We start from the raw sequence: 21,450 nt of genomic DNA, 5'->3' as shown, positions 1-21,450 counted from the left end.
AACTAACGGCGGAGGAAGAGAAAGAAGATAAAAGAGGTACTAATGAAAACTCACTTAGTCAATAGGGTTGGATTTAAACCGAACGTGTTTAAGCTCCGTTCGACTTAATAATAATATAGTTCGAGTTCGAGCTCAAGCTCGTCAAGCTCGTTATGTTTGAGCTCAAACTTGATTCGAATTTAGTTTGACTTATTTCGAATTCGAGTACTCATTATTAAAACGATATCGTTTTAATATATATTAATCAAAACGATGTCGTTTTGTATTAAAAATTTTAATTTACAAGCTTTGACAATTAAGCTCGAGCTCGCGCTTGCTTAAACTGGCTTAGGGTTGACTCTTTTTGAGCTCATTCAAATCGAACTTAAATAGGTTTGGTTCAAATCTAACCTTATTAGTCAAGGAGGAGTCCATTTATGTTAATCACATCAGCCCATTTAAACACTTCCCCACAATCTTAAAGCCTCAAACCCAAGCCCGATACCAAGAAAGCCCACTTCTTACTCAAAACCCGACCCAACCTCCATTTTATGTTAATCACTCCACTAGCCAAACCACAGCCCATTTTTAAGCCCGATTTCCTACCAAATCAGCCTAAACATTTTTTCCCTTTAAACCTAACACCTATCCCAACCCAAAACTCCAACAAACCCAAACCCCAATACTCAATCAACCACTTATAGTAATAACCCAAACCCAAGACGTGACGCAAAAGCCAATAGGGTCAATCTAAGGACCAACACTTAACCCAAGCCTCAATCCATTCAAAACCAACTTGCCTATTTGAGTTAATCTGTGACACATCCACTTCCTTCACCTCTTCCATAACACCAATTTTTATACTATTAAAATCATCATGCATAAGGAAAAGCAAGAATAATACTTTTCTTATTCATAATCATAAGAAAAATAAAACACTTCTATAATTATTAATCACAAGGAAAAATAAGTATAAGTACTTTCATATTCATCAATCATATAGAAAGACAAAATTCATCCTTCTTTAGAAAATAATCTGGAGAAAATTTATAAATGTTGTTCATAATTAGAAAACATAAAATTCATAAGCATATAAATAGAAAAAAAAAATTTGTTAGTTCATAAATAGAAAACATAAAATCCATAAGCTTATAAATAGAGAACATAAAAATATGTAAGGTCATAAATAAAAAACATAAAATTCATATATAACTTTTGTCAAGTAATGTCACTTGTATCTTCGATGACCTTGTTGTTTTCTTATTCATATTCATCATAAATTTGTAAACTTTTTCTCATTCATATTCGTATTCGTATTAGTCCGTAGATTCTTTATCGTATTTGTATTCATACTCATATAGGTTCATAAACCTTTTCTCATATGCATATTTGTGTAGGTCCGCAGATCTTTTATCATATTCATATTTATATACGCATGCAGACTTTTCATCATATTCATATTTATAACTATTTCATAGACCTTTTTTCATATTTATATTCATAATATATCTACATATCTTTCATCATACCAATATATATCCCTAGATGATTTTATAATCAGGTCATATTTATCAATTCATAAATCCATTAATTCTTCATTTTACTACGGACATTCCACAAAAACAATTCTTATAAAACTTTTTCTTTCTTGCAAACCTTTATTTTGAAAAATATCTAAAAATCTTTATTAAATAAATTTATCCAATACTTTCATATAAGTTATGTCTATAAAAGAAATAATTTTCAAAATACTTTAAGTTAAAACATTAGATAGCATAGCCTCATTCAAAACATAAATCATCATGAGATAAAATAGCATAATTCATTACCTATTATCTAAGTTTTTACTTACCTCAAAAGTAGATAGTTCTTAATTACGCCTTTAATCACCCAATGAGATGCAAATGTTCTCATATTGTTTTAGCAACCATAAATCAAACTCAACACTGATAAATCTTAGTCTGATAAATTTCTCCTATTAGTTTGTAAACCTTACAAATCATGATCCTATTGCTAAATCATAAGAAACCCCATCAAAACCTACTATGCATACGCAAAATCTTCACTGGACATATATTGTGCATGTACATACCCTTCGCCAAACCACTATTGTTATAAGATTTTTAATAAATTAATCACTCCTTATAAATTCACAAAATTTGAAAAAATTAAAGTATATATATAAGAAAAATTCATAAAAATTTTCAAATGAAACCTTCACAAAAATTCTTGACTCTAAATTAATTCATTTCATATTTGAAATATTTGATAAAATCATAATATAAAATTGTCCAAAATTCAGAATTTTTACTGAATAATCTTTGTTCTAAAATTTTTAGTAATTCATAAACACATCAAAAATCGCAAAACTTTGTTATGATTTAGCAGAAATATTAATAATTCTTTAAGAAAAATTATAGAAATAAATTTTAATTCAATTTCATTTTCAAGAATTCAATAAAATCAAAATACGATTATTGTCCAAAATTTTCAGAAAACTTTTCAATTACAAATAAAATAAATTTCTTCGTCAAAACATTTAATAAAGATAAAATAAAAAGGGTCAAGATTTTCGATTTTTTAATATTCACAGACACAATTTTAAACCGAATACAATGCTAACACAATTAAAACCTAAGTCATATATAATTTAATAGAGGAAATCCAAAATCCTAAAATTTAAAGTAACTAAATAAAATAAAAGAAAAGACTTAAGCTTACTCGATTTTTTAGCCTCTTAGCGAATTGATACAAACCTTTCACCTCACTTCCTCCAATTGCTCAAAGGTGAATAAAAGAAAAAGAATATTTTTTTTATAAGGGATGTAAAATCTTGGAATAAAGAAAAGAGTAGTTTATATAGGACTCCTTTGAGTAATAAAAGGGATAATAACTCAACTAAAATCCATTTAATGCCTTATATCCCTAAATTTATCTAATCATATGTCTTGTTTTAATCCTTTTTTAATTTGAAAAGTGATAAAATCCATCCAAACTTAAAATCACTTTTAATAATAATAATTTATCTTTAATCTCAAGGATAAAACTTCCTCCAATTTATAACACCTTAATATCCTTTTACATCTATATATATCCAACAATAAAATTATATGTACAAACAATAATATCTCATCATATGATTGAAAATTATTTTATTTTTAATTTGAAACTATCTAATAATATAATAATACGTTATTGTTTTAACACAAAGTTTTACGCATTATTTTTTCATACAGTGTTACTCTTTATCTACTCTTGTCTTTTTCTTTATCCATAAGTATCTCTTCATATTTTTATTTATCATTAATATATTTTTTCTCTATTTTTCATAAAAATTGATATATTAAAATTCTGACACTCTTGTACTTATTAGAAGATTGTATTGAGTAGTGAGATGGAGGAATTAACAAATTGGTATTAGAGCTCTATTCTAGGATAGATTCAAAACTGAGAAAAATTGGGATCAATAACATGAAGCATGGAAAATGAAAGTAGAGATATAAACACAAATTGGAGAGGGATTTTTGAAGAAACTATTTGGATTATACAAATATTAAGGTAGGAAATTGAAATTTTTACCTTAATTTACACCCACATATACATTTATATCACACTTTTTACACTCTAACCATTTTTACCATTTTATATGTTAAAATACCTAAATTGCTCTTCTCTTCAATCTTGATAAACCAGAACAAAGGCAGTAGTATTACTTTTATCTTTTTATGTACTATAGAGAGAGAACATGTGTAGATATTTAATATCAATATTTTGAAACAAGATTTATATATATGTGTTAAATAAGATCAAGTAAATTAAAAATTTTTGAGTTTAAATTTTTAGATTAAATATACAAAAATTATAAATTCACTTGATTTTATCTTCCTAAATTTTGGTTGGTGTCAATCTCATATTGAAGCAGCACATAAAAAGACAATCCAAGAAGCCACCCATAAAGATCAATGATATTATGTGTATAGCATATAACATATATAGCATAAAAGAGAGAGTTGACATATTTAGCACAAATTTGCACGAAGAAAATTCAATGAGCAATCCGTCGACGACGAAAATTCAATGAGTAATGGTAGGATAACAGGTGAGGTTTCTTGTAAAACATAAGCATAATTGTATCGTACCAAATTTAATTCAATTTAAATTTAATGTAAATCAATTAAATTTAATTTGATCTAAATTCAATTAAGTAATTCAAAATATTATTAAATGTAAATTTCGATTTGATCTCAAAATATTGTTAATTAACCAATTGTTGCAATTTTAAAATGAATTAATTTCATGAGAAAAAATTGTCAAGAAATTATAATGTGGCAATTATAAGCATGGTGCATGATGTTATGAATAATTCAAACTGATTTTGGCTTGGAAGGCTAATTAGATAACCAACCCCTTAGCAGTGGGGGTTGGTGTCGCCAACCCTTTTCCTAGATTTTTTCTATTCTTTTAAAAATTTATTGAGGAATTCATTTTAATTAATAATTCAATTTTTTTATTCGAATATTACATTAGTTGATGTTAATCATATTAATTTAATAATGACTTTCTAGTTTGTTTGACCAACCTTCTTTTTGCGAGGTTTGATTCCAATTTTGCTTGTCACCTACCTTTTTTTTTTTAAATGTTACTCATGAAAAAATTCATTTTAATAATGCTAATTTTATTTTATTTTTATTCCAATGTTACATTAGTTGATGCCAACCATGTTAATTTAACAATGATAATCTAGTATGTTTGATTAATCTTTGATTGAAAATGATTGTCTTTAATTAATCTTTCATTAATGTAATTAACGAATTAATATATTTTTTAGACATTTGCAATCAACTACTAGAAGGGGGAATACTGATTCCATGATACATACAAATTTCGAGTGTACATGTCACTTCAGACAAAGATGGACACCGTGACTATAATTAGGAATAAACTAAAATTTACTCAGAGAGCTATTTTTTGGAAAACTTGTTTTGGACACTTTTTAGATTTGGTAGAGCCACGGTTTAGTGCCATTTTTATACAATTGATGTTGCTTTAGATGATTAATCGTGGGAACCTTGAAAGAGAAATATGGTTCAGAATAAATAGTGTTGAGTTCCAATTCAGCCCTGTGGAGTTTGCACTAGTTAGTGGTCTAATTTTCGAAGAGGACATTGACGTGTCCAACTATGTTGATTGCATGGGGATGCCTCGACTGAGAGAGGAATACTTTCCACACATTCAAAGGTTATTATAGCATGAAAGGATCGAGCAAGCAGTTGGCAATCAAATATGGGGAGACAATGAGAATGATGCAGTGAAGTTCATGGTATTGTATTTTGCATTTATGGGATTATTAGGGGCAGACAACAGAACAAGAATATCTTATCATTTTTTACATTTAGTAGGCAATCTAAATGCATTTAGTTGGTATCCATAGGGGACGGTTACATGAAATAAAACAATTAAATCGATGCGGAAGGCTATCTATAACAAATATCAATATTATGTTGAACACTGCCCACCCTACACACGTCTGCTCCCATTTCTTAGTTACAATGTTTTGAGATACTCGATTACTTTCCAGGTAAATATCGCATAATGAATAAAGTTAACATTCATCCTAATGATTGTAAATACTAAACATAAATGTTGTACATTGTGTAGCATTAGATTTATGAGACGATTCACAATCTATCACCTTATGTCTGTCTAAAAGCAAATGATCAAATCTTCTGTATCCTAAAGTAGAAGGCAAATGTACTACCGACTAGGATGACATATCGATACTTTATGAAGCTCCTCCGATAAGTTGCTCATTGGTTGATTTACATTTTATTATTCACTTCATCATTTCATTAATTTTTATAAATTTTCGTCATGTTTTAGAAAGGGATTATAGTTGCATTGCATCCGACTGAGACTGAATATAACTCTAAGTGGTACATTCAAGCTCTGAAGTTTATAGAAGAATAGATACTGCTCGCATCATTAGATGACAAGTCTATAGATTCTGATGATGATGCCCAATCGATTCATCTTATTCCCTGTCAAACAACCTCTAAAGGGTTTTCATAGTCTTCATTTGCTAGGTCATAAGTCTCCTATGTCCCTATGGCATCCCTATTAGTACAAGATTTCCCTCTTTATGTCGCCATCGTATTTATACGAATATCTTCATCATGAATGCCTTGACCCATTGTTCTTGGGACGTCTCATGCTAGATAGGTATCTCCTCTATAGGTGTCATCTTCTCGTACTACGTACTCCCGAGAGTCACATAAAGCCTCTATTAATGTACGTCTATCTTTTCTATGTAGGTTCACCTCCCCTGCCTCCCATCCTCGAGAGTGCCAGAGGGACGAGCTTGTAAGACACTTAGTTCACAGGAAATTGTATAAAGGTGTCTTGTATGACCATTTTCAATAGATTTTAATGGAACATGGAAGAGGCATTAACTCTCAGATACAACAACAGTTGGACTAGCACATTGTGATAATGCATACAGAGTGGGAGCAATATGCAGCGATGATTCATGGAGAGATACAAGGGAAAACATCAATGCTTCGTAGGGACATGTAAGAGCATTGGTAGTAACAAGTATCGGTGTTTCGTGGGAAGTTGAAGGAGTAGTGGTAGTCACAGGCATCAATGTTTTGTGGGGATATGCAAATGTAATGGCAGTAATAGGCATCGATATTCCATAAGGAGATACAAGATCAATGGTAATAGCAAATATCAATGTTTCATAGGGATATGCAAATGCAATGGTAATAATAGGCATTGATGTTTTGTAGGGAGATACATGAGCAACGGTAACAGCAAATATCGATGCTTCAGAGAGAGATGTAAAAACTCCAGTCATCTTTAAATAATCAAATGATGAGACTTGAAGATTCTTATGTTTAGGTATGAGGATTAGTAAAGGTTATTATCAAGTATATATATTTTTTAATTTCAATTAGTTGTATTATAAAATAATGATAACCATAAATTTCTTTTCAGTTAATGACTCATCAGATGACGATGTTTAACAAGAAAAGCAAGATCAACCAACAACTATTGAGAAGTCGATGACAATAAAAAAAGTATCAACATTCAGTCGTGTGCTATGAAAAGGAAAACAATTAGTCAGTCTATTCACAGATCTAATGAAGGCCAAAAAGAACAAACAACCCATACTTAAGTTCCATCCTATTGACTCGCGATTGGTTAAGGCCTACAATGAGTTTTTACTGTGGTATTATAATGCATCAGATAATGATAATCGACGTGTCTTTCTTGGGAGACTAACAAAAATGATAACCTATGTGAGCAAACCTTGGTGAGCCCAAATTGTTACTCTGGGTCAATGGTTAGAAAACATGATATGCACTTTTCCTTTGTATTCATTCATATTGGGTATCACTATCAACTTATGGTCTTACTTGATTATGTATACAACACATCAAAACTTTTATAGGAATACTCCGTAAATCTTTTCTAGATGATAACTAGACGACTATTTTGACCCATTTTGTAGCACTTCTCCACAGTGCTATGATGAGTTCGAATAGTTGGGAGCAAATATGTAGTGATCCTCATTTTTCCTATATCAAATTAATGGCACCTCACGTCTACAATCTATTGAATTCTTTCGGCCATAAAGTAGTGTTAACAAGGTCGTTTATAGTATACGATTATTAGTAACTATACTTATTTCTCTTCATTGGTTAGTAGACATTCATTCCCCTTAACATCGACAACTAACATTGGGTGTGTGGTGTATTGGATATCAACGAATGAAAGTGACTAGCTTAAAGAGGGTGAAGAAGTTGATGATGCCTATAGGACACTAACACACCTAATGAAAGAGAGTAATTTTTATACATCAAAGGGAATTTAACCGCTAAATACTCCACCAAAGTTACAATACAAGTGTGTTCGTGATGTCCCAAAATAAGATGTAGCAAGTTAGGACTGTGACATTTTTTTACTTATTTTTATGGAATACCTTGCATGAGATTGTTCATTCAATTTCACATCAAAACATTCTAGGAGGATAAGAATGCGCGTGACCACTACTATATTCCAAGGGAGGGCCTTCAGTAAGTATTTAAGGTTTATGGTTTATTTATATGTTACTGAACCTGACTTAATTTGTCGTACTTACTAAATCAATTGGATTCTGAAAATGCAGGTTTCGAGGATTTCGATTAAGGCATAGAAGGGCATGCATATGAATTAGATTTCATTTTAGGCCAAAGGACTATTTCCCACCTAAGGTATGCTTTTTTCCCAATTGCACCTCCGTTAACTTTGAAAATCCTATTTATCTACACATGGGCTGTTAAAATTAACTGAGTCTGTTACTCATATTATTTTCCCCTCAAACCTTAAAAATTAACAATTTTTCCCATCCTAAGTTTTCAAAAACTACATTTTCCCCTTAGGGTTTCCAAACCTTCAGACCCATTTCTTTGACAATGATTAACGATCTCCAAGTACTTACTCTCCCTCTCCGATGGCCTTTTCTTTTCGTTATAGATCTCTCAACGTTGTGTGGCATCGTTGTTGATGAAGATGATGCTTCTTTGTCGAGACGAAGACAACTTGTCTTTATCTCTGACGAAGACAAATCATCTTCGTTCAGAGACGAAGACGACGTCTTTATCGACGACAAAGCCTAAAAGGGGAAGACACTACATGATTGAAAAGAGAAGATGCCAGGAAGGAAGAGATGTCACCTGGAGATCGTTAATCGTTGCCGAAAAATTTAATCTAAAAGTTTGGAAACCCTAGAGGGGAAAATGATGTATTAGAAAACTTGAGTTAGGGGAAAATTGTTAGTTTCAGGGTTTGGGGGGAAAAATAAAATAAAATTTAAGTTTATTTTTAATATTACAGATAAAATAACGATTTTACTCTTAAAACCGTTTTTTTAATAGTTTATGGGTAAATAAATTAGATTTTCAAAATTAACGGGGGGAATTTGACAAAAAAGCATACCTTGGGTGGAAAATAGTCCTTTGGCCTTCATTTTATTATTGTTTCAATGATGTATTTTATTATTATTTTAGTGATATATTTGCATTTATTAATTATAATTTCTTTTAGAGGATTTCTTAATGTTTATTAATGAAATGAAACAAATTAATAAAACATATTAATACAAAATACGTGGTGCAATATAATACAAAATCAAATATACACATAAAATGAACATTAATAAATAAATGTCGTGGTAATTTCATTTTGCTATTTCAATCTATTGTCATTGTGTACATGTAAGATCCTAAACATAAAAAATTAATACATTAAAATTTTTACAAAATCCAATAGATAAATTTGAAAAATTAAACATGCAATATATATAATTAAAATTACTATATTAGACGCGATCATAAAATTAATCATGATTACCTATTTGGCCATACAGGTTGCACTGTGAGTACGACAACATTATCCTCGCTTGTTACTTGATATGTGTGACGAGCCAACCATTGGCACTGGAAGTAGACTTAGACAGTTTGAGTGAGTACGACCAGGTTGATGATATCGACTATAATTTTGTTGTCGAACTTCCTCTCCTTGTGAAAGTCTTCTTGTATGATTGAAAAAACGATCGAACCATCGTTGTTCTATCATAGGAGGATAAATTGTAGACATATTTGATGGTGCCCAAATTGATTGATCCTTTAGTGGATTAATATCTTCTCCATATATCCCTCGCAAATATTCAATTGAGTAATATGTACTGACCCAACCTATACAATCCGAGAGGTTATTATACCTTGCAATAGTTGTGGTGTGTACATATGGAATCTAGGAAAGTTGAAATTTCCCATAATCACAAGTTTGATAGAAAAGATTCACAATGAACACTTGTTGTCATGGATCATGGACTTCATATACATACATATTGATTAGCTTAACAACAATATTGGCAAATTTGAAAACATATTGAGCAAGCTTGTTCTCAGCTTGTGGTGTTAACGGGTGAGATCTGTCACTTGTAAAAACAACTAATAAATGCAATGAAAAAAAAAAAACACCGTTATAATTGTAGTTATATGTACTAACCATGTTTTGTCTATTGAAAAACCAATATTGCATTGTGTTCCTAAGAAACTCAATAATATTGGTCGTTATAATGTTGTACTGTTACCCTCTAAATTGGGCACACACCTATCTTTCAGACTCAATATTGGTCAAATAGGCGACTGCAGTGGGACTTACTTGGGCAATTCTACTCATAACAGCTTCAAAGTCCTTGAGGTGATATGTCTTAACAACTTTCTAAAATAATTCTTCAATATATTTAGTTTATTTGAACTGTTAATGTATGTTAACATTTATATGGTAATTACAAAACTCATGATGTGCATGAGGTATTACGTTCCCGACCGACATAATTATTAAATGATGGTGATAAAAAATAATGGCCAAATTTGACAAATTACCAATGCACATGTGAAGGTATGTCAAAAAGGGCATTTATGTATCTATTCCCTCATTATGCCCAATACTAAATACGAGTAGGTAAATTTGATTATTACCATCCTTCGCAACAACAATGAAAAGAGACTTAATATACTTTCTTTTTAAGTGTGAAACATCAATGCATATCATTGGGCGACAAAATTGTTGAAACTCTTTTATTGAACAATGTATACACATGAAGAAAAACTTGAACCTATTTTTTGGGTCGATATCAATACGTGTCACGGTTCCTAAGTTTTTAAGCTCCAAATTATGACAACACTCACACAATAGACTGAAAGACTCTTCTGGAGATCCTCTTAATGCATTTATTACATATGTTTTGGCATGTCATGCTTGCGTGTAGGGTATGTCAATTCTGTACCTATCTGTTATGTCTGAAATAATTTCCTTCGATCGATAAATGTGATTAACCATAAACATTAACTTAAGTATGTTCCCCAAAGACTTTGCATAACTTATCTATGGTGCAACAACATTTGATCCCGCGGACAAGTGTGTGCCTTGTCTATACGTTGTAAAACCCAATAGTCTCTATCTTGCTCTCTCGTTGCTCGTGCCCACCATTTACATTGTGGATATATGCACTTAAGCTCATACCATATATTATCAAAGTGACCAACCTTCCATTGAATTCCTGTCTCTAAGGCATATGTTTAAAATAATGCTTTCAATTTTGCCTTCGAATTATAAAAACCCATCACTTGCAAATGGTTGTCCTTTCATGATGCCTGATTACTAACACTTGCATTCTCAACATCAATAGTAAGCTCAAGAACCCATTAAAATAGATTTGAATTATGGATGTAACTTGGATATGCTCTAATATTCATAGAGCCATGACATCTCATGCTATATTTAACCCTTTCATTACAAGCATGACTTTGACTTCTATCGATGTCTTGGCTTAGAACACGTACATATCCTCATCAAACCTCGAGAATTCATCATCATTATCATCTTTATTACCCTCTACTTCATAATCCTTATCCACGTCGTCATCAATATCATCATCAACACCATAGTTCCCACCAATCTCTTAGAAACTTTACAAATATGTCCACTCATCTATCGAATGATTTTCTCTTTCTTTCTTATGAACATCTTCAACTTGTTGATTGTCCTTTCCATCAATTGGACTCTTGATAACATAGAGTTTTGTTGATCCTTGTAAACTTTTTACTATAACCATCAAAAACTTCATATTACCATCATCTACAAACTCTATTGGAACCACATCACTTAGGGTAAATACGTGCACATTTGACTAAATTCGATTGATTCTTAGACAATAACTTATTCTTGCAATGAATCTTTCAAAATCAATACTTGTATCAATACACATCCCTCTCTCATTCCCACCAACATATCTTGTCACATTATCATCACCTTCGATCCACTACCCTCTCTAGCAAATCTTACTTGTAGCTTTTTCCATCTTGACTACAAATAAATCTAAAAACATAAAAACATCTGTGTTTAGGCAAAATTGATGTATTGTAGATAGTAACTGTTGGTGAACAGTAACTTCGGTAAAGAATAGCAACTTTGAAATGAAGAGAATCACAGTTAGCTCACACAAACAACTAATGCTCTGAAGAATGGAATAAAGGAACTGAGTAGAATGGAAGAAAACAGAAAAAAATAAATTCAGGGGTTGGCATTACTAACCTATTATTTTTTTGAAAATTTTTTAGACTTGAATTTTTGTATTTTATAACCATCAGTACAATATTATAACAACTTTAAATAATAAAAACAACATGAAATAACAACATTAAACAACATGAAATTGAATAGAATGGAAGAAAATAGAAAAAAATAAATTCGGGGGTTAGCGTCGCCAACCCATTCTTTGTTTGGAAATTTTTCATACTTGAATTTTTGTATTTTATAAAACAATAAAAACAACAAGAAATAACAACATTAAACAATCTAACAATATGAAATCACAATAAAATTAAATTTCACATGAAGTCATGAACATGAATATACCATACATTATTTAATTTTCAATTGTTCATAAAGAAAACACATAACATATGAGCTTAAATCAAGATTGACCTGAATGTAGATGATTCTGCTGTGAAATCCTCGCAATAAATGCTAATTCTCTAAATAAATTTAACAATTTTCGTCTTTCCCTCCCTTCTGTCCAATTTGAATCCTTTATAATAGTTTTCTTATGGGTTTTATTGTTCAATGACATGTTTTCTCTGTTGAAGAAGTGTTTTTTTCCATACTGTAGAAATTTTTTCCTCATTGGAAGGCTGAGGAAAAAGAGGGATATGATATTCTTTCTTTCTACATATATGAGTTACATTAATGGGGATATTTTGTAAAAATGAAATAATATTGTTATATTTTTATTTAGGCTTTGAGATGAGTGACATATATGTATATACGGTTAAAAAAAGAGATAAAAATTTCAATTTTCCTATTAAGGTTTCTTTATGCAAATAAATTGTAGGAACATTTGGTGAAGATTAAATCACAAATGATGCCACAAAAAAGGAGTCGACAGGTTATGCGATAATAAAAATCGATTCCAACAAAAATGTAGTTGAATTTGATGAGATCTAGTTGCTAGAATCTATTCCTTTGTCAAATGGCTTGAGTTTTGTGGTGGCGGAGTTAAAATAGTTGGGAATGGAACCGAATAAAGTGAGTGGAGATGAAAATGGAAAAAAGAAGATGGAAGAAATGAGTTAAGAAGATGAAAGTAAGGTGTATGCAGAAATAGTAGAAGAAACGGGGGAGAAACTAATGGTGGAGGAAGAGAAAAAAGATAGAAAAGATATCAATGAAACCTTACCTAGTCAAGATATCCGATCTAGTCTAAATCGGGTTTGTCTTAACCCAATCTTTTAAATCCAATCAAACCCAACTCATTTTTACATGTCAACCCATTTAAATGCACCCCTCTTATTACAAAGCCCCAAACCCGAACCTAATACCAAGACAACCTATTTCTTACTCAAAACCCAACCTAACCTCCATTTTATTTTAATCACTTCACTAGACAAATCACAACCCATTTTGCATACCCAATTTCCAACCATATCAACCCAAACATTTTTTTCCCTTTAAACTTAAGCACCACCTATCACAACCCCAAAAACCTTCACACTAAAAAACCCAAACCTCAACACTCAATCAACCACCCATAGTAATAACCCAAACCCAAGACCCGACCTAAAACTCAATTAGGTCATTCTAAAGATCAACCGACCGTCTACCAAACCAACCTAAATGACAATTATCCCATTCTCCAAGCCCAAACTCAATTAATTCATCCGGTATTACAGGAAAATGAGCATTTAACAACTAAGAAAATGAGAGATGTCATCTTAAGATTATTGGTGAGAATAATATTAACGACATAAATAATATTATTAATTAGATAAATAGTATCATTAGTGAAATAAATAATATCATAAAAAAATAAATAATATTATAAAAAATAAATAATATCACTTACAGAAATAAACAATATTGTCAATTAAGCTTCATTGTTGAAAAGACAAGATAAAAAGATAAAAACGAAAAATTGATAATTGAAACTATGAAAAGGGAAGTGATGTGTTGAATTATGGCCTGTGAAATGAGGAAATAGCACAACCTCACAATTGTGAAGATAAAGTCAAGTCTTCTTGGAATCTTGGATTATCTGTGGAAAAAATGCAATGGCAAACAATATTAACTAAAATTGATATGTATTTTCCCTTAACATTTGAACTTGAACTGAAAACTCAAACTTTATCAGCCATCCAAAGGAAAAAAAATTTAAATTTTTAGAATTTAAAATTTTAATGATAAAATATTGTTTTATTTTTTTTAACTAACGATTTTAGTTAAGTTAAGAATGTATAGATAAATATTTGAATTTTTTATACTCAACATGTGTGTGTTTGAAAATGAGTTAACTTTGAAATGAAAAGAAGCCTTTTGGCCTTAGTAAAAGCATGCAAATTCAATATAATTATTCTTACCAAAATGTTAAAACAACACAATTTCCTTAACATATTAATTTTATATTATTAGTTGAAGGATCATAATTTAACACTCCTTCTTGATGTTTTTATTGACAAATCTAAGCTAAAATATCATGAACTCAAATCTTGTTCTGGTCAGGTTTTGGTGGAAATATAACTTCAAAAATCTCAGATCACCAAAGTATAGTAGAAATATTTTGTTTATTTGTTCATCTCACATCACTAAAGGATATTAAAATAAGATTGATTAAATAATTTGTTAGTTCTTTAAACTATTAAAACATGTTTTAGATTGTAAAATCCAAAAGAAAAACCATGATTTATTATATGATCAAAATAGACAATATCTTGAAAATGGATAAGACTTTCAGAGACTCTTGAAACCATCTGTTTCCCTGCTAGGAGATGTTGAAATGTGAACAGTGTATTGGTAGGGTGTACAAAATTCTGCCATATGACCTTATCAGAATTATAGAAAATAAAATTCCCTGAATCAAGCATCGGTGCTTTTGCAAAAGGTTCAGAAATTCACACAATGGATGTCTCCTGACCTTCTAGTGATTGTTGAATGAATCTACCAGCACATTTAGGAATCAATGTAACATCAGCGGGAACTGTACGGTTGTCATAATTCGCTGTCCAAACAACAATTTTCCTATCTATTCTGGCAATAAAGATTCCCACTGTAAAACCATTCCCTGTTTATAGAATCCAAAACCATATAAACCAGAAGACGACAGCCATGAGGAGTTTCCGCAGGTGATAACAAAGCCCCCAGACTTGTATTAGCATAACAGAAAATAAGATGGCAACCATTTTTGTAGTGTTTTCGTTTTTGTTACAATCCTGAGAACTGGAGTAATAAACTAATTTAGTACTAGTGGGAACATAGTATTCTACGAATGTGGCAATTGCATTTTCCAAGTGGTATGTATAAGCAGTGAAGAACAGTCAAAGATTTTTGTGCCTTCTAGCAACAAACCTTACTGGCATTCCATGGTTATATTTAAGTAGATTATCGGGGTGGCTTCAGTCTCTTTGGAAAATATTTTGGTTTTTAAAGCATTATAAAAATGGAGTGGAGCTTTCAGGATTTTCACTTTGTGTTAAAAGAAAAACGGTTTAACAATCCAAAACTAACTATTCCTACATAAATTTGAATTAATCAAGTGATAACCCCTTATCAATGTTAAACGTAAATATTTTAAATATACAAAATGGGCATACGGATAATGTAATATAATATGATTGTATGTTATTTTATTTTTAATTTAAAATTATCAAATCACATAATAACATATCATTTTTGTACTTATTTATATATTCAAAAATATGTGTATGTAGTTTTATTGTAACCCCCAAAGGTAGTTGACAAAAGTTAGGGCACCCAAACAATAAAGAAAGCATGAGTTCGAAACTTGTTAATGATATATCAAAATTAAACTCAATTTATTGGGTGTCATGATTGTGGGATTGGTCAGTAGACCGGGAGTCCCTCGTTGGCATAAACAATCCCACAAGTTGAAGGATTACATTCAAGATTAATATTAGCTACTCTTTTTTTTTTTTTTTGGGTAAACTAATATTAGCTACTCTATCTGCAATAAGAGTTACCTTATTCTAAATTATGATTTTTAGATTCACAAGAGAATGGTTATTATTAAATGAGAGGAAGTAGAACATAAATCCACTCTCTAAATTACATAGATACATTTGAAAGAAATAAAAGAAATGGAAAATCGGTTGAGCTTCATTCTCTTTTGCAGGACTCAGATAGAAGTAACAAAAGAGGTAGAGCTTGGAGGAATTGGAATCTCAACACTTCCTTCAAGCATTAGTAAAACTTTCTTCATTGAAGGACGTACTGATGGCTCATCAAGAATACACCAAAGTGCAACTTTGATCATCCTCTTCAATTGTTTTAGATCAACCTCTTCATTTCTTACCAGTTGCCTCAAATCACCAGCATCAAAACACTGGCAAACCCAATCTTGGAGAACAATTTGATTGTCTGGAAAGTTTTGGTCCATGCATCTTCGACAACATATGATCTCTAACAACACCACTCCAAAACTATAAACATCTGTTTTTACTGTCACGGCTAGATTTCGATACCATTCTGGTGCAACATATCCTCTTGTTCCTCTTATGCCGGTAAAAGTGTTAGTTTGATCCGGTTTCAATAGCTTCGCCAATCCAAAGTCAGCAATTTTTGCGCACCTATTCTCGTCCATGAGTACGTTGTGAGGTTTTATGTCACAATGGATGATTTGCGTTCGACACTCACTGTGCAAATAAAGAATTCCTCGTGCTATATCCCGAGCAATGTCCATTCTTTCTATCCAATTAAGCTGTTTTTCTGGTGTGAAAAGTAGATCAGCGAGAGAACCATTGCTCATGTACTCGTACACTAACACCTTGTTAGGTCCATCAAAGGAATAACCAAGCAAACGAACTAAATTCTTGTGATGGGTTCTCCCAATTACCTTTATCTCAGTCAGAAATTCCCTTTCCCCTTCTGCTAACACCTTCTCTAATTTTTTGACAGCTACAAACTTATTGCAATGCATCATAATCCCCTTATAAACTATACTTGAAGATCCTTTGCCAATCTCTTCCTTGAAACCATCAGTTAGTTTCTCGATTTCTGCAAAAGTAAAAGATACCGGTGCGATGTCCTCACAAAACCTGAAATTACCGTTTCCAGCAATTATTCTGTTTGACCAGACTTGGTATCCGTGAATGAAAATCAAGCAAGCTGCAAAAACAAGTATAGAAGCACCAAATACACAACTTAATGTAATTATCAAACCGGTTCTGAGGCATTTCTTCTCCTTTCTAGGCTCATTGTTTACATCAGAGGATGCAATTCCCACCTTGATGAAAGCAAAATTTTTTGATCCATTACCCATATCTCTTTTCCCAAATCTCAAAGGAAGCTTTTGCATTCTGCACTTGCGATCATTGCTCTTGAAGAGTGCAGCTTCGCAATTGCAGTCCTCCAAACATGCTTGTTGACAGTCTTCTTTGGTTGTTTCTGACAGATCTAAGTATGAGCCATCTTCCCAGAGAGTATCCTCCAATTGTTCAATCTTGACTTTGACAGGTCCATGCCCATTGCTGCAACTTTCTAGAATGAAATCTCTTTCACACCCGGATGTCCAATTGCCTTGGTTTACAGAGGCAAATCCTGGAAGACAGCTACAGTCGGTTTTTTTATCATTTGTAAAACAAAAGCTGTTAATGCCACACTGACCCTTAGGATCACACTTGTTTTTCGAAGATTCCCACAGAGCAGACCATGTACCATTTGGTCTCAAATTGTGTGAATATAATCTTAATATCCCATCCCAATCAACTCTCATCAAATAAAGTATTCCCCCTGTTGGATACCCTTCTGTAATACTCCATATATTGAAGCCACTGGCGTTAAGCAGGTAAAGATGGCCACTAACATCAAGGTTTAGCGTCACATGATCACCTCGGCCCCCTGTACCAGTCGACCAATAGGCATATGCAGGTGCGTCTTCAGTATGCGTTGGGTACTGAATAAGGTTCCCATCTCTGTGTATCTTAAGCCGGAATTTCCCTGTGGAAGGATTTGTTTCTGAAACACTTGAAAACAACTCATATCCTGTCAAAAGACGTTGAGTTGGCAAAATAGTGTCAGTTGGGTAATCAAAACTTTGCCAGATTATTTCCCCACTAGAGTTGTAAAGCACAAAGTTTCCAGAGTCGAGCATGGAAGCAGAAGAGGCAGACCCAGTAATCTGATTAGCAATATCAGTAACTTGGCTTTGTGCTGATTGCAAGACAAGCCTGCCTTCAGTATTCAACAGCAAGGTAGCGTTGCTGGGGATTGGTGGATCATCGCGGTACACTGTCCACACTACAGTTTTCTCAGGAATTCCGGCAAGGAAAATTCCAAAAGCATAGCCATTGCCTCGTGGGTAAAATCCGAAGGCATAGAGTTTAGAACTTGACAGCCATGAGGAGTTTGTGGTTGGTCTTAGAGAAGATCCCAGGCTTATATTAGACTGTCTTTGTTGAGCCGTAACACAAGAAGATGCAAATAAGAAGAACAAGAAGATAGAATGGATTGAAAGAAATTGAAATCTCTGCATTCTAAAGTAAAAAAAATGAATTTTGATTGTAGTGAATCGATTTGGGGCTAAATAATAAACAGGATCCTGGAATGCATATTTCTAAGACCTATGAAAATTAATCAAAAGTCTCCTAAGTCAAGTAGTCATCCATTAGGACCATTACCATTCAGTATTATACCAATTAGTGGCATGCTGACTTCTCTTCTTCTTCTCCTTTTCTAGTTCTTTTCACATTTTTTCCAATTTTCATATCAGCTTTGAAAAACAAAGATTATTCTAAATTTCAAGTATAACAAATGAGCAATATTATTTGCACCTAGTTTTGAACATTTAATTAGATACTAAAATATATTTTATTATATGAATGACTTTTATTTTAATTCAAAATCACTCAATCTTATAAAGACGTATCATTTAAGTATCAAATTGGATATTGAAATTAGATGTATATAATTTTATTAAAATACATTTTTGAATTTGAATTATAATATTGTGCTCAAAAGTCTGTGAAGTGATCAATTTTCTTAACCTTTGTAGAACTGTCTCTCTTATTTGAATTTGAAAATTGATCATGCAGTAATTGGAAGAATAATGCAGCTAGAGATGCTCATTGTCAAAAGCTACTTCCCGCAAATTACTATGCCACTAACATACCATTTCTAAGTCTTTTTATTTTTCTCTAATTACACGGCTTCCAGAAAAGCTGATATCCCTCACCCTACAAACACGGGATTGAAACTTGGGTTGCCCAATATTTTTACTTTTTCATTGAAAGAAAGAGAGATAATTACAGCAGACAGTTCTATTACTAAACTTTGCTGGTGTGCTAACATGTTTTAATTAGATTTTGTTCATACGTTTATAAGGAGTCATTTTTATAATTTTAGCATTGTTTTTAAAATCCGAACTATTGGTTATTACCCTCGCGAACCTTTTGCTAGCATTTGTTGATATGAAGTCAAACTTTTTAACGAATCTATCAATACGAATGTTTAAGCTTTTCAAAACTTATTTAAATTTATAAATGGATTTTTGCAAGTTACATAGCTTACCAACTTACTAATTGAGAATGAAACCATTCGGGTTGTGTATAAAACACATCCTCTACAAGGTTTTATTTTTGGAAAACGGTCTTGATCTCTGATAGGCGTCCAATTAACAAGACCTATCACAGGAAGGGCAGGAAAGGAAATTCCTCTCCAGTAGCTGAGATAGCAATGACCCAGGATAAACATTATCAAGATAAAGCAAAGAAACCTGATGAAGATAAAGCAAAGAAACCAGATAAGGCTCATCAAGATAAATAAGAAAAAAATAGTTAATGCACATCTGCAAGGCTGCTTGGCTATAAAAGGAAAAGAAGGCAGTGAAGGAGAGCATGACGAGAAACACAATTAATTGGGGTTTGGGGGCTTAGGCCTAGGGCCGTTGGTTACTGTTCTCAGCAGTCCAATGTATTGAATCTGGTATTTCTGATTCAATTAAATAAGCAGTGTAATCTGCACGTCATAATAAAATAAAAGTAGCGTTGTTTATTCATTATCATTTTGTCTTTTACATACAACTTTCTTTCCTTATTACATTCACGCAAGAACACATAATCACTCCTATTTCCAGCTTGTTGGCACTTGAGTCAGCTCCAGGGGACAGCAACATTCCTGCAGGAGGCACCACTCCCAGTCCAGGAATGCATCACAAGTGGTGTCCGAGCGAGGGAGAAGTCAGGGCATGGTCAGCACAAGCATGGAATCCAAGGTAGAACAATTCGAAAAAACGACAACTAAAAGATTTAATGACCTGGAATTAGAGGTCGGAATACTCAAAGAAGAATTGAAAGGGATTTAAACGGAGTTAAGAGAAGTTCGTTCAATGAGGAAGGAATTGTCAGAAATCAAAGATATCACAGCTGTGGTTTGCCAAAAAGAACTCAAAGGCAAATCAATCACTGACCACTCACAAGTTCAAGAAAACATTGAAGTATTGGGAAGCAGTAAAAGTGCAGAAGAGGAACATAGAGAAAATAACCATAAGGAGCCAAAAGTAACCCACCTGGAAGCAGGAGAAGCTGTTAGCAACAGAGGAATAGGGGGAGGAGAGATCTACCCAAGGCGCATAGAAATACCCATGTTCGGAGGAGATGATCCATAGGCTGGATTTTCAAGGTTAAAAAATATTTCTCAGTCAATCGCGTCAGAGAGGAAGACAAGGTTCAGGCGGTTAGTGTGTGTATGGAAGGAGTGACACTAACATGGATTCAATGGGAGGAGGCCTGAGGAACATTTGGCAGTTAGGAAGAATTTAAAGAAGCACTGATCGAAAGATTTCGGGCAACCCAAGATGGCACAACATATGAGGAACTCCTCTCTCTAAGACAATGGGGAACGGTTGCTGACTACCGTTATTATTTTGAAAAACTCTTGGCCTCTCTATTAGATATGTCGGACGGCGCACTAAAAGGGGTATTTGTAAATGGATGAAGGATGAAATCCAAGCTGAGATCAGGGTCATAGCACCAGCAAATCTGCGCTAAGCTATGGGTGCAGCTCAACGTGTTGAAGATCAAAATGTCTTATTGGTTCAGGTGCTGCATAAACGACCTGTAAAGCACAGCCCAAGTGTCTTTAGTTCATCTCAACACTAGATGACTAACAGGCCTAACCTAAGGCCATTCCAGCAGCAGCCTTCCACAGCCCAATCCAATAACTCCACCCAGCCTTTGCATACTAGAAGTCCATCAACGCAGGCTGCTACAACCACCCGACCCAATCCGATAACCCTGACCTGTATCCTCCTTCAACCAATCGAATAATTGGGTTCTAACAAACCGTAGTAGCTCTGTCGCCAATTCGTTCAGACAACCACTGATCAAAGTTTCAAACAACAAGAAAAGTACATGA

The 21,450-nt window shown here is 32.7% G+C and overlaps 1 protein-coding gene across 1 annotated transcript; it reads right to left on the bottom strand.

Annotated features, from left to right (window-relative positions):
- Window positions 1–16,086: 16,086 nt before the first annotated feature.
- LOC123198920 (G-type lectin S-receptor-like serine/threonine-protein kinase LECRK3) lies at window positions 16,087–18,571 on the bottom strand. Its single transcript, XM_044613727.1, has one exon. It carries the CDS (start codon window positions 18,569–18,571, stop codon window positions 16,217–16,219), a length of 2,355 nt encoding a protein of 784 aa, XP_044469662.1. The 3' UTR covers window positions 16,087–16,216.
- Between the last annotated feature and the right edge of the window lie 2,879 nt (window positions 18,572–21,450).

The sequence above is a fragment of the Mangifera indica genome, chromosome 16, assembly GCF_011075055.1.
Source record: "Mangifera indica cultivar Alphonso chromosome 16, CATAS_Mindica_2.1, whole genome shotgun sequence".
NCBI classification, from domain to species: domain Eukaryota; kingdom Viridiplantae; phylum Streptophyta; class Magnoliopsida; order Sapindales; family Anacardiaceae; genus Mangifera; species Mangifera indica.
The sequence above is the reverse complement of the archived record's forward strand: the minus strand, read 5'-3'. Positions and strand labels throughout refer to the sequence as shown.